The sequence below is a fragment of the Perna viridis genome, chromosome 3 (assembly GCF_037379345.1).
Source record: "Perna viridis isolate PV_CMFRI_1.1 ecotype Kerala chromosome 3, ASM3737934v1, whole genome shotgun sequence".
NCBI lineage: Eukaryota > Metazoa > Mollusca > Bivalvia > Mytilida > Mytilidae > Perna > Perna viridis.
In genome coordinates this window covers 31,693,199-31,708,545 of record NC_142447.1, presented here as the reverse complement: position 1 = coordinate 31,708,545, position 15,347 = coordinate 31,693,199, and the positions used below count along the sequence as shown (strand labels likewise).

Sequence of the window (15,347 nt, the reverse complement as noted above, 5' to 3'; positions counted from 1 at the left end):
AAATTTAGAGCATATCGCATTCTTGCCATTTCGCATGTCGAAACCAAGCCAAAATCAGTAGCATAGAATATTTGACGATTAGCAACTTTGAAGACTTCAGTATTTTATTTTGTTATTATGCTTTATATATAGCGTGTCACCAATATTACTAAATGGGACTTCTCTTTTAAAGGAGTCGACAGCTTTGCAACATTTTTATCCATGTTTGGACATAGTTTAACAGAAGTAGCACGGAGACCATCAATAATCTATGTTGATAACCATTCCTTAAATAGATCAACAATGACAGCATAAACAGTAAATACAATATTATTTGTCAGCAGTGTTGTTGTGTTTGTAAATCCCATTGACTATAAAATAAAATGGCAGACAATTGTGATGGATCAAAATTCCCAACAGAAATGTTATAACATCTGCAACAAGTTAGGAGAATCATAGATTTAGGTCTGATCTAGACGACAAAGGTTATTGTTGGAATGATTAAAGAAAAGTGCTTTGTTAAGGGTAATCTCAAGGATCAGCCATACAAATAAGTTAAGTTTGTACTAACAGTTAACATAATTAAAGTAATCATAGATGATGCTTACTATTTAGGAATTCTTTTTAAAAGAGTCATCAAGGGAACCAAGATTCTGGTGAAATAAAAAAAAATGCAATCCAGGGACAAAGACGAGATATGGAAAACAGACAACCACAACAAATGACATTAAGTAACTAAAATGATACATACAAAGAAACAAAAGAAAATAAGCAACTCGGACTCCACTAAAAACTGGGAGCATGAACCAAGTGCAACGGTAGGGTAAGCGTCCTCTCTTTTTCTAGAAACCCGCCGAGTTGCTCATAAAAAAGTTAAATTAAGATTCATGAAAGATAAATGCAAAAGGACATGGTGCCTTACCTGTATAAAGATTTTTTATATTTTATGTGACATTTACGTTTTCAAATATTGTTTTCTACTACGCATAAGTCATTTGATTTTTTTTTAATATTCATGTTATGTGATGCATTTATATTCTTCAAACAAATGATTTAATCCGAATTATTATTTTCAGTCTTTGTTGCTAACTGAAATTTATTTCTGGAACGGATATTAAATACAAACACAGTATCAATTTTCCTCGACTCAAAGTTAATTGAAATCGTACAGGCACATGTATTTTAAGGAAATGCTTTTTAAAACACATGGCAAATACGTAACCTGCAGAGGAATTGAAGTTTATTTCTTGCATCTGTCTGACAAATTTAGTATAGAATATCAATTTTAAAAGTAATTGGAGACAAGTATATGTTTCAACCTTCTTATGAAACAATCCTTCGGTGTAATTTGTATCCAATCCACCTTTTAGTCCTATTGTTCTGTTAAAGTACAAAAAACTTAGTATTTGTGCTTGCTCGGCTATAACAACAAAGAGTCATTACTCAAACAAACACTATTTATGTGGATTCCGGTGTCTTATTTATAACAGTTTTAGAAGGTAAACACAGAATAATGAGCTTCATGTATATAAAACACAAACAATATTAACATAAATGTTGAGATTAACTTTGGCTTCATGTGTTCTCTAATGTATGTCTCACATTTTAGTCTACACGGAAGATGAAAATTCAAGATAGCACTTTCATTCAAGACCAGACTTGTCATGGGCTGGAATTTCTGAAAAAAAAATAATAATCATATCTTATCATTGCTAGTGCGAAATTAATGCTTGCTTATTTACTTTTCCATGAAGCTATCACACAGTAATTATATTCTTTATTTGCTTAAATTTTTAGTCATCATTTTAAACAATAATTTATATAGTGGCAATGTTATTTTGTCATAATAACAAGACATACAAGTCCGACGCTTCGGTATATGATACGTATATAAATAGCATGTTCTATAAGATAATTGGAATTTAATTTTGTATAATGTATATGGTATGTGATTATGTTTAATGATTTTTAACTCGGTATAACCTTATAGACATCTTTCTTATACTGAACGGTGTATTTCTATTACATCTATTTTAAATGCATATCAAATAATCTGGAAACTAATAAAACAGAGAACCATGATGACTATTGAGCTTGTAGTTTGTAGTTTAAACACTATATGTGGTTTTCAAATGTTTTACCAGGAAAAATTAGTATATTTTTTTCATTATATATTTACATAGATTCTGTGGAAAGCTTTTAATATCGAAATAGAAATTCTATCAAATGTCACAACTTACATTTTGAGTTCAAGACTTCTTTAATTTTAGGCAATATGTAAAATATATATAAAACCAGTTGATATCTTGACAGATTCTTCATAAAATATATCGTGGAATTCAACATCAAGCTATTTGACTTTGTTTTTATGTAGACCATTTGGTTTTATAAACTTGTTTTTTGCATCAATTTTCTCTGCAATTGTGCGATACAGACCCTTGATAATTTGGCAGAAGCTTTTCCATAAGTATGCCATATTACGGCACTTGTTTTAAACTTGACCTGTATCAACTTTGTTTATATGTTAACTACGTATTTCGTGTTGGGGAAACATAGTTATCCTTCAGTGAGCGAGCTTTGCTCAGAGATGCTCTAGTTTCACTTGTAGTGTTCAAAGCAAAATAAGAAAAACAAAAAAACAATTAAAAAAACCAAACAAAGAAATAAATAAAGAAACAAGCAAACTAACAAATCCTAAAATTTAAAGACTTGTATTGGCAGTTTCTCAGTTCTTTTCACCTTTTCTCTTAATACTAAATTAAAATATTAATTTCAGATTTTAATCTTTAGTTTAGTTACCAAAGCAACATCAATTCAGTAGATTTATTTACAATGTAATGATACTTCACAAATATGATAGGATACCGTAACGGACATTTCAAATATAAAACGTCTCATCCTGACGATACACTGACCACGACATGGTTCTGTAGGTCTGGTGTCAACGCTTATTCAGATTCGAGCTTGATGACGAACGGTAAAGTATAAAATGGTTGAGTGAGTTGGCTACTGATTTATATTCAAGTTTATTCCAAAGCGTTGCCATGGTGTTGATAATTGGGTATCATTAACTTAATACGTGAGCTGAGATAACCCCCCAGGCCCCCCTCCCAACTCATCAACTAAAATATGATTTTCATGTACCCTTATACCTCCCATTTACGAATCTTTTTGTCGCCAAAAAATAAACAGAAGCATTTTTTGTATCTTTGGCTACTTTTTATACCTCGTTGAAGCAAACAAAAGAACATTTTCAATTTTTTATGTATTCTGCGAACTTCTTCTTTGTACAGAACAAAGTAAACTGACATATGTTTGCATCATAATGTGAACTAACGTCTCAGCTTTACAATGGTACCATGAAAGTTGTGGTCAATTAGGGTTTTGCGATAAAATAAAAAATGTACTCCTACCCCGCCGAAAAATCGCTTAAATTGACATATTTGTCAATGTCAAAACCCTAGAATCTTTATGCTTCAGTAAATGGCTTATTTGGTATTTTCTGTTTAGTACTATCACAATTTATACATCTGGGGTTCTTTTGATTTCTGGTGATTTTCGTAGTACATAAAAAATCTCACAAATTCGACTCTACAAGTTATTACTCCACTAAAACGTCTAAAATTTGGTATCATTCGATGGATCATCTAATTTTCTACATAAATGAACCACGAAAAACTAATTTTCATAAAATGTTACAAATATTACCCCTACCATTAGAAAACTGGTCTCAGTATCAAACAGAATTCGCATTCAAAGCATTCCGACACGGTAAAACTCATATTGTAAGCATTCATATTAAGATAATGATGTTCTCAATATATCTGATCAATTAAGGCGCTCAGATTTTCTTTTTGGGGTAACAATTACTGTAAAGTCATTAAAAGGGGAATTTTCAAAATTAAAGTTTCTTCTACATCACCTGTTATTTTCCTTTTTCAGAATACCGTAGTTTAAACAAGTTTTTGTGTGATATAGTACATTGATATAGTATCTAAGCCTCAAAATGAGCGCAAGTAATATATATTTGAACTTTTCTAAGTCAAGTTAGGTGAACAATGGCCACCCTTACCCATGATAAAAAATGTCTCAACATGAACTAAAATGTTACTTTTTGGCATATAGACGGTGTATAATAGACATGATGGGTATTATTGTTTTAATTATGGAAGTATTCGATATATCTTGTCATTTCTGGCGCGTATTTTTCCAGTTTCAATGTGACAATAATCAGTTTTTCATAAAAAAGGGAATTTTCGGACATTCATTTTCCCTTCCGTTTCATCTATAATTGAAATTTTTTTTTTCAAATACCGTACTTCAAATAAGCTTTTGTATATTCAAATACAATTACATAATGTATTAGCTTTGTAATAGCCCGAGTAATAAATATTTGAACTTTTCCAAGTCCAATTAGGTGAAAAATTGCCACCCCACCCATTAATATTCTAGGGGTTTTTACATTAAAAAATATGTCAATTTAAGCGATTTTTCGACGGGGTAGGGGTACATTTTTTTTTCATTTTACCGCAAAACCCTAAGTGTTACCGCAACATTTTTGGTACATTTGTAAAGCTGGGAAATTGGGCTACATGATGATACATATATTTGTTTAGTATGTTCTCAGATGAGAACATTCTTTGGCGACAAATTGATTCCGGTAATGGGAGGTATAAATGTACCTAAAAATCACCATGAAGTTGATGAGTTGGGGTGCACGGTGGATCCTCCCAGCCCATTGACTAACGTTTCAATTGCTTTTCCGTCCCTTACTACCCCTTTCATGCCAAAAAATACATGAAAAAGAGGGTTTTATGGATACTATGAAAACTATTTCTTTCCACTATTCTTTGTTTTGATATCGGAAATGGTACTGAAATTAGTTTGGCGTAACAAAACATATGCTTTGTATCTTGTATATAAAATAAGAGATGTAGTATGATTGCCAATGAAATAGTCATCTACCAAAGTGTAAGCAGCGAACAATTAAACCTATACAGGTCACCCACGGTCTTCAGTGATGGACAAAACCCATACCATAAAGCAAGCTATGAAAAAACCTAAATAAATGATGTAAAACTATTCGTAAAAGCCGAAAATCTATCTATCAACAGAAAACACGTAAAACGAATAACAATGGACATAGAAATCAACGACAACCACTGGACTATATGTTCCCTGGCTTGGGACAGGCACATAAAGTATGGCAGGGTTTAACATGTTTGTAAGTGTTCAACCCTCTCCCTAACCTGGGATAGTGGTGGGAATATACAACAATAAACCGAACTATAAAAACCTGTCGAATTCTGATTTAAATCTTGAGATCGATACAGAATAAAAACACTGTAAGAAATATGACAAACAAAAAACAAGTTGTACATGTTAATCATGAGTGAATTAAGGCTTTTGGAACGGTTTGGTACTTCTGAAAAAAAAATATTCGGACATTGAATGTAAACAGACGACTTTCTTACAGAAAACTATTATTTATACAAAATGTTCATATTTGGTAATTCAGGAACCTTTATTGAAACCTTAAGTTGTTGCAGGGTCTAATTCTTCACCATCTAAAACTCAAGTGAATGCGTGCTTTGTTAATTGTTGCATATATTTAGGTTCATTAACGATAAAATGCAAAAGAACACGACGCCTTGCCTCTATGAAGATTATACGTTTGTTTATAAGTGATGCCTTCATATTCTTAAAGCAGATAATTTAATCAAAATTATTATTTTTAGTCTTTTTTGTTGCTTATTAAATTTTTTTTAATCCAAAACGGATATTAAATACAACCGCAATATCAAGTTTCCCGACCTTGAACTTAATTGAAGAAGTACATCACATGTATTTTAAGGAAATGCTTTTAAAACACATGGCAGATACGGAACCTGAAGAGGAATTGATGTTTTATAAGTTATTTCTTACATCTGTCTGACAAATTTAATATAGAATATTAATTTTATTAGTTATTGGAGACAAGTATAAGTTTTAATCTTCTTTTATAACAATCAATCGATGTAATTTGTATCTACTCCGTCTTTTAGTAAAATAATTCACTATTTAACTTTTGCTTTATAGTTATTAAGATATTAGGATACTATGAAGATTATTTCCACTAATCATATTTGTTTTTATCCTTTTAGTACTGGAAATGACACAATGAAGGTTCTCATGGTTCTAGGAAAGGCAGAGGTCATGTCTAGCGACAGCCTAAGAAAGATAACTCAAAACTACGACCATCACATTTGTCATAATAGAGTAAACTGGAAAGAGTTTGGCGTAACAAAACATATTGTTGTTTTAACTGATTATTTACATGCATTTAAACAACGAAACCATCAATGCTCATTTTAAACAGTAAAAATGTTTTTCATTGCAGTACAAACTTTGATAATTTTCCATTTTGATAATTCTTTAGGGCTAGAAAACTACGGTATTGTTAAAAGCCAAATTGTATCTGTGTAACGCATCTCATGTTTGCTACTAGCGGAACCATCCGAGTACTGCTTATTTACATTTCTGAATTGAAAATGACGATGTGCATGCATAAAACGTTTTCGGATAAGTTAAAAAAACGGTGGTCATTGCATACAATTAGTACTATTGTTCGAGAAGTATTCTGTAAATGAATCACAATTAATCCCATTCTTCTGGTAAAATAAACAACGGATCAGTGTCAATTTTTACAGATGTTTTAAAACACACACAATAAATTGTAAACCACAAAATTGGTTGACAGAAAACTTTGTTTTGACGTTTCATATTTCGTTAACTTATCGTTAAACTACAAGTAAACTGACCAGTAGTAAAACAAGAAATAAAAACTAAACATAGAAAGAATAACTGCTCAAAAGTATAAATAAATTACTGTTTACCTTACTGGGGCATCTCAGGGGCGGATCCAGAATTTGAGTTTGGGGGGAGGGGGGCGTTAATTGAATTAAATGTCATGAAAAGCAAAGCAATAAAATATTATGGGATAAAACTTGTGCGAATTTGTTTTTCTTACCGATTTAGAGGGGGCGTACACCCTGTACGCCAGTCCTTGGATCCGTACCTGCATCTACTGATTTACACTAGGGGCTCCTATTCTAACTATTGTTTAATGTATAAACAAGATTCGTTTGAAATTTGTCAATAAATATGATATTTTGTACGAACTAGTTTCAACTTTTATCGTGGAACATGTAATAATGCTTGTTTTTAGTGTGATCTTTGATCTTCTTTGATGGATCGTAGGGTTCTTGTGTTTTGTTGAGATCCGTCTTTCATTTTCTGTCATACGTCCAATTTCACCTGTAAAGTTTTTACGACAATTATATATTCGCAAACAGTACACAGACTTTAAAGATATATGAACTCTGTAAAATGCCTTACGGTAACATGCACAAACACCTTACGGTAACATACACTAACACGACACTGAGATATTGTTTTCAATAATCATTGACACCTTCATTTATTATTGATTTCATCTATTTGATTAATATCTTTTAACTATACAATATATACATGCAAAAATATGTAAACCCTCAGTACGAGAAAAGTTTTGTTTCCAGAAAATAAGCTGCGATAGTAAATCCTCAATTTAAACAAATCTATCTTACATTTAATTTACTTGAATCTGTTTGTAATTAAAAACTAAATTTAAAATACATTTGAAAAGTTGACGTATCACTTAACAAATCCCATCACAAGTTTTTAGTTTGGTTTAATCGTATTTCATTTGAATTAAAAGATATTGAGACCCCCAGGTTTACGGACTCGTGACATTTAATGTAATACAGAGGGCAGCCTTCCAGAACTAATTATACAGAAAGAGGATTTCACATATACAGAACGGAGATATTTAAACGATTTAAACTGTACCTAAACCGGCTATACAATGACTATGTTTTCTGATCTTATCCTGTTGTCAAACGATTGTTTTAAAATATTTGTTTAACATTAACGGGGTGAGATATGACGAACTTTTTATAATATATATGTAAATATGTTATCGCATTGGTGACTTAAGAATTATTGTGTAAACAATAACAAGGCGATAAGATTAGCTTGGTGGCTTGGAGATTAACGGCACTGAGATTGTCAATCAAAGTTTGGACTAGAACGATATTTAGCCTACAGAACCATCAAAGTTTTGGACTAAGGTATTCGTTTCAACTTGTTAGCATATACTGCACTACAGGCACCGGTGGAAGGATGTCGCTTTTTTTTTATCGTAAACATTTCCAGATTTGTAAGTAGATTTATATAAATATATCGTTTTTATGAGACACGGGTCTTAATGTTCTGTAACTGCATTGTTTATATCTGGTTTGCTTCGTTAATAAAGTTTTGTGTTACCAGTATGAATAACAACGGGAGGAAAGTGTATGTTGTGTGTGTGTGTGTGTGTGTGTCGGGGAAATAAAGGTCAAATTAGAGGTTAATACAATTAAGTCAAAGCTATTTAAATGTAACAGAAAAATCTTATTTAAGAACATCAGTTACTAATCCAGTTTAATATCTGATTAAGGGTTTAATCTGTGATATATTAGAATTTTAGAGAATAATTACATGTCTATAGTAACGGAATATTACACGATCTTACAAAGGAATACATCTTTTCACTATGCTAATCGATGTGTAAAAATATACTCATTCATATAATGCCCTAATATGTTGTTGATTTGTACAAAACATATAACTGACATTCGCTGCAGCACCACAAGGCATCGAATTACATATTTATTCTAAAACGACTCACCAATTTAGAAATAGATTTTCATGGCACTTATTCTTGAAGATACCACTTTGACACTGACGAATATATAATATAAAATTAAGAGGTGTTTTTTTTTCTATAAAATTATCATCCCCATTTTTGTTTATGTGTGGTGACAGCAAACTTTCCCAGGACTATATGAATGGTTTAAGCAATTCAATTGAAGTTTGTTATAAAATTTTAATTTGAGTATTTAATCAAAATCATTAATTGATAATTCATTTTTAACACAAACGGTGTATACTAAAATCTTATTCCTCGAAAACCAACTATTAGTCTCTGATTTAAAATTTCAATTAAGCATTGATATTTTTCCAATTAAGTTACGACGAAATTCAAGCTATAATTGCATGGCATCATAAAAGTAAACATAGAAGTTTATTTTACTCGGTTTCATGAAATAAATCATGTCAAGAGGCTTATTCTGTTGAAAATTGAATTAATTTGTACATTTAAATGTGTCCCATTTATCATGCTATATAATTTAAAACATCTCGACTATACGTATATGTTTGTATCAGAACAAAATTATTGATTCATCATTTCATATATGTGCATCATGCTTTTAACAAAAAAATAATAAATAGAACTCTTTAACATAATTCAATTCATATTTATGTTTTCATGTGTTCAGATTTGTATTACAAGTTAAAGAAAACCATTATATCAAGTATTTTCTATACAATTACTCTGTATGACATGAGTTTCGTCATGACTACACAGAAGAATGCAGAGACCATTTTTGGTGTGATATGAAAAAAACCTGAACCCCATTGCATTTAGTGCCCACCTAGAAAACATGACTGATGAACTTTTTCGGTGTATATTGTCACGTTACACTGACTTTGAGTTAGACCAAAAGGACTTATTCAGACTTATTTTTTGTTCATTTAGAACTCTTGCGAATTTCTTCAAAATAGTCTGATGACCTGACAATTATCAAAATACCTCTTTCTTCCTTTTTTCTTATATGTACCATTGTAACTTTTATCTTCTTTACTTTCTATTGTAATTTATCAGCCATTTTCTTTTTTCTTTAAATCCCCTTCTATACTTTACACTATCGTGTTCAATTGTGTTGGAATTATATACATGTACCATGATCTTACGGAGGTTACTAAATCATATATATATTTTAAAGTGTAAATAAAATAAAACTGCAATATGAAACATATTCTTTTAATCCACAGGAAAATGCCCGGCGAAATCAAAGGTCCGGACTTGACACTGGCCAGGCCTAAGACAAGTCCGGCTGTTGTTACTAGAAAAAGGACTCAACAGAAGCAGGATGAATCAAGTCCAGAATACCACGTGGAGCTTCTGGAGTATGAATGGCCAGATTTACCACCAATACCTCATATGAAGGACGCCATAACTCGACAAAAAGTGAGCAAGGGTATCAGCTACCTCTTGCCAATAGACAAAGCTAAAAATTCAATAGATAATAAATATAGGACCGACCTACGAGCTATGTTTGTGGAGCCTTACGCTACTGATGATTTCCAGTATGACGATAGCAGGGTAAAATTGAGTGCTCATGTTCATTTCGACACAAATGCAGTGGACACAAAATGGTCTAAGTCTCTTTTAAAAAATATTCCTGTAGAAATAAATTCAGATTCGGATAAATTCCGGAAAATGTATGCTCGCTCGGCTCCAACTGGGCGTTCACGGACGATGGGACTTGATACTGACAATGTAAAAACTCGATCTAGTCTATATCTTCCAATGAAAACAGTACATCATCCCGAAGCAATGGAACTTCGTAAGGAGGTAGAAGAAATGATCAAAAGTGTTTATAGTGAGAATGGAGAAGCTGATGAAAAGGCCGACACCGAATCTTATCATAGAGGTAGACGGTTTTCTCTTTTTCCGCGAAAATCTTCAGTAAGAACTCGCAGGGACACCGGAACTGAAAGTTTATTATCAACAAAACCTCACCGATTAAAATTAACTGCAGAGAAGTTTGATAGTTATGATCAACTTAAGATAGCTAGACCTCCAAAACCTACCATTCCTGAAACTTTCTGTAATAAATTTATTTCAAAGGAACGGGCTCAAGAAATATGGGAATGGCTACATCATGGAGAGGAAATGTCTGAATTTGAATATTTTCTATCAGTATGTGGATAATTGATATAATTTCTGTTTGTCATGATGATATCCAAAGTGGTAGCTTTTCTCTAATGTGTTACTAGCTAAAATTTAAAAAGAAAACTAATGTATGTACAACGAAAGTGGATATTAGAAAGCGAATGAAACAGTAGTTTAACAGTCGATCAGTATTGTCAATTATGGATTTCAAACCGTAGTAGCATATACACCAATAAAACCACTTATATGTCACTGCTGTGAAAAATAGTAATCCTAAATGCCGTGGCGTAAGGGGTCATTTTTTTATGCAGATATGTATGTGTAAAGCGTTATGTGTAAATTTTAACAGATTTTTTATATTATAGGCATTGCCTTTCGAACTCTGAAATATTCAATGTCCGAACTTATAGATACAGATATGTTTTTAATGAAGCTTTTCCTTTATTTTGCACAAAAACTGAAGTATGCTTTGCATATTTTCCCTCCGAGTCGAATACTTGAATGCGTTTTATGTTTTCATTACATACATAAACTTAATAAGCTTAAAATTAGTTTCATTGGTACAAGCTTATGTAGTGAAATGTTGGTTCCCTTTGTGTACAATTAGTCCCTTTGGATTTCCTATAAACCATTGCAATCGCGTGGCATGCCATTTTTTCTGTACCTTACTTCTATATCTGCAAATTAAAAAAAACCCTCTCATCTTTAAATGTTACATTAAAACTATCAGTAAAAAATCTACTCCCGATCCAGCCTCCGAAAATAAAAACCAACCTGGTACCATCACAGTGCCTTTAGCAACCTCAAACTTAAATTATGATTCAATTTTCTTTCACTCCAAGTAATTTCCAATTAGTATTGGCCTGAAATAATTTAGCATTTTTTAAATTATCATTCTTATGACGTAATTAAAAAAATCCGAATAAAAATCTTTTTCGCAATGTTTATTTTATCGGATATATCCAGAATCGGGTATTCGTCATAAATCCTATTTACATTCGGTCAAAACATCGCCAAAACTTATATTCATTTGCCATAATACAAAATCAAATTGTCTCATCTTATCTTACCGATATTAAATAAGACTGCAATCTATTACAAGTTTGGTCGTAATTCAAAACGAACTGTTTTACATAATTACATTGTAACAAAATAAATATAAATAAGATTTTTCCAGACCGAAAATAGATTGCAATTATCATTTTATGCCAAAGAAATTATGTTTTTCAGGTTTTACCCAGATAAGATTAAAAGCCCAACATATTTCAGATATATAGCATTAATGGAAAAAGTATTCTCGGGCGCTATGAATTTGTGATAAATCAAAGTGCTGAGGCACTGAGTCAAGGAAGACCTCAAATATTCGTGTAACCAAATTGCAAGCTAAAAAAAAAACGATGAAAAACTTACTTTAAAGAGAACCATCTGTTTTAATGAAATGCATATCAATACTGCTTGTTTATTAATGCATTTATGGATCTTCTTTTCTTTTATTGTTTTTGGTATTTCTGGCTGTGTACGTTTATGTCCTCAACTTTCTTGACACTTTACACCTAAACCAGCATTTCTTCAAAAATATGATCTCAACTGTGAATTACTGACTACCAATACTATATAGATTTTCAAAGTAAGAAAAAATCCACACTTTGAAATTTCGGGTTGGAGGTGCATAAAGTAGAAATGAATCCTGTGGACTAGGGGAGCTAGGTTGACCAAGGACCTAATCTAAAGGGAGAAATGAGCAAAAAATCTTCTCCTTGTTTGTGCTCTCTTTGACAGTGATTTGTAATAGATTAAATGAACAAATATGTCAATATTGTTAGTTTTCAAACAGAATTTACTGAAGCTTGTCCTTGTCATTGTCTAGATTAGGCCCTGAGTTGAAAATGTCAAAACTATACACTTTTACAATAATTACCTCTCTCTAGGAATTTTTCAATTCAAACAAGGATACAAACTCTTGTTATCAAAACTACTATGCAGTTTAAAAATCTTTAAACTAAAAAAACTTTGGTTGTACCTCATATATTTTAGCAGTTTAAGATTCCAATCACGATGGAAAGTCAAGGATAAAGAGATGTAATTAATACAGTAAATATTTTGTCTTTCTTTATAACAAATACACTTTTAATATAAATCCATCTTTTCTACTTTCCAAAACAAAAAGGTTACTAGTGAACCCGTACCCCATGAGTACTACTTTTTATGATGAATCATTATTACGCTTAAGCAGATTGTTTTATACCTGTCTGCCTTCAATAATGTATGTGCATTTCTTTCATTTTTTTTCTGCATGATTGTTTCACCGATATGTACTATATTAAAATAAGGTAACTCTTATGTTTTGCCAATAAATAAGTGCTACGAAATCAGACTCCATATTTATAGTTTTCATTAAGAGATGTTGACATGTACCAGCACCTGAGAATCATGAACTTTGTTTCATGCTTAAATAGTGTCCCAGCACAAAAATAGTGCATTTTGCTTTTGCTTTCTTCTCGCTACATCTAGTGAAACTTTAAAAGGAATTACCACTGAAAAGAAATCAAGGAAAAGATGATAACAGTTCTTTTGATAATTGTAAAATGTTACAATATGTAAATGCATGAAAATATACACGTATTTTAGCCACATCATATGGAAGTACAGAAACCTCCTCTTGATGAGAAATATCCTTACATGTACATATAATTGTGTGCAAAATCAGGCAAAAATAGAGGTTGGGTGGTTATCATTGTCCCTGGTTTTTAAGCCACCTAATCAGTACTGGTTGATTGAAATTTTGCAAACAGTATTTCTGTAGCATTACTGTCCTACATTATAAAAAAGTTAATACAATAAATATATATTACATTTCACTGTTCTGAAATGTTATTCTTGAAATATCTCTATCAGCTGTCTTAATTAAGAAAAAATAAACACTTCTTTCTCTAGAATAATGCAAATTTATCTTAAATAAAACCTAACAAACTTTACAAAAATGTAGTACAGTGTACTACATGAGCACATCTTTGTTTCAATAATTGTTAATAACAGGTAACATAAGTAAGAGTAGAATAGGTTATTTTTCACCTAACTGACTGCTGGTCATTGTTAAAACATCCCCTCATAACAAGAAAGATCATTAAGTGGTTTGAAGTGGTGAGTTCAAAACAATAAATTAAAGCCATTTCATGAACTAGACAAAACTTCTAAATACAGAAACATGAAAGTTTACTAATGATATTGCTTTAGGGCTTCTCCCATGCATGGTTTCTAGTTACCTGATGATTTATAATGATGTCTGGGCCCCCGTTGCAAAATATCTGGATCCATGCCTGTATGTTGATTTATTTATGAGCAATTGATGTCACACTGTAAAGTAAATAACGAATTTGATACATGTACTATTATATTACAAATATCATAATTTCATGTATGAAATCTTTAATTAATACTTAGTTAGAGTACATGCACATGTATTTTTGAAGTTTTCAGTATAATTTCCTGTTCACAGACATACAAATGTAAACTGCAAATTTTGCTAAGACATATGACAACTGTTCTACACTAGCAATGTTTACAGTAGACCTATCACCAGTTCTGAAAATTTTGAATCATTGTGTACATTGGAAGTATATGAACAAACTTGTATATACCTTCACTTACCTAATACATTGTACATGTATAAATGTCCCTGAAAATCAGCTCTTATGAAAGGTCTACTTCTGGGTGCCTTGATATTCATTATATTTTCAATCCACTTTCATGGACATATAATTTCTAACCTAATTGACTGTGTCCTTCATGTGTCATGAAAATCCTGTATCTAACTTTAAGATCTGCATTCTAAATGTATACCTTGACAATGTACTAAAAAGAACCATATTGATAATCAATTATGACTTAAATGTATATGGATATAATACACATGTACATTCCATACTGAATATTACACGCTAAAATCTGTATCACATGCGGTATCAACATAAAACTCCAATGTCAACCCACTTACGGCTATTGGTCTCGGGGTGATATAGGTCGAGGATTGATACCCCATCAGATACAGATTTTGGCATGTCATGTTCATCAAAACATATATTTTAATTATACTTCAAGTGTGTTCTGTGTAGGGTGTGATATAAGGTATGCATATAGGTCTAGAGGTGTGATATAGGGTATACAATGTAGGTCTAGAGATGTAATATAGGGTATGCAATGTAGGTCTAGGCGTGTGATATATGGTATGCCATATAGGTCTAGGGTGTGATATATGGTATGCCATATACCCGATAGGTCTAAGGTTATGGTATATGGTATGCCATATAGGTCTAGGGGTGTGATGTAGGGTATGTCATCTATATGTAGGTCTAGGATAGTGATATGCAGTATATGATGTGCACATTAAGTATGACTAAAGGTGTTGTATAGTCCGGCGGTTTGATATAGGATATGCAATATACATGTAGGTCTAGGGATACGCGAAATACTGTAGGTCTAGGCTTGTGATCATGCAATACAAGTCTAG

The 15,347-nt window shown here is 31.8% G+C and overlaps 1 protein-coding gene and 1 long non-coding RNA gene across 3 annotated transcripts; one reads left to right on the top strand and one right to left on the bottom strand.

The window, feature by feature from the left end:
• Window positions 1–7,791: 7,791 nt before the first annotated feature.
• On the top strand, window positions 7,792–13,209 carry LOC148621869 (uncharacterized). Of its 2 annotated transcripts, none has more exons than XM_088576666.1 (2): window positions 7,792–8,129; window positions 9,937–13,209. In XM_088576666.1, the coding sequence occupies exon 2, from the start codon at window positions 9,941–9,943 to the stop codon at window positions 10,877–10,879; it is 939 nt and encodes a 312-aa protein (XP_088432792.1). In that variant the 5' UTR covers window positions 7,792–8,129; window positions 9,937–9,940; the 3' UTR covers window positions 10,880–13,209. The 2 variants fall into 2 exon arrangements, with proteins under 2 accessions (XP_088432792.1, XP_088432791.1); XM_088576665.1 differs by having other exon boundaries at window positions 7,795–8,218.
• A 12-nt stretch (window positions 13,210–13,221) lies between these two features.
• On the bottom strand, window positions 13,222–14,765 carry LOC148621868 (uncharacterized). The gene is made up of 3 exons (XR_015921260.1): window positions 14,489–14,765; window positions 14,104–14,194; window positions 13,222–13,374 (listed from the first exon to the last, which is right to left on the bottom strand). It is a non-coding gene; the product is annotated as an uncharacterized LOC148621868 (long non-coding RNA).
• Between the last annotated feature and the right edge of the window lie 582 nt (window positions 14,766–15,347).

Coding starts and splice junctions, on each gene's coding strand:
- LOC148621869 (XM_088576666.1), top strand. CDS start 9,941: ATGCCCGGCGAAATCAAAGGTCCGGACTTGACACTGGCCAGGCCTAAG.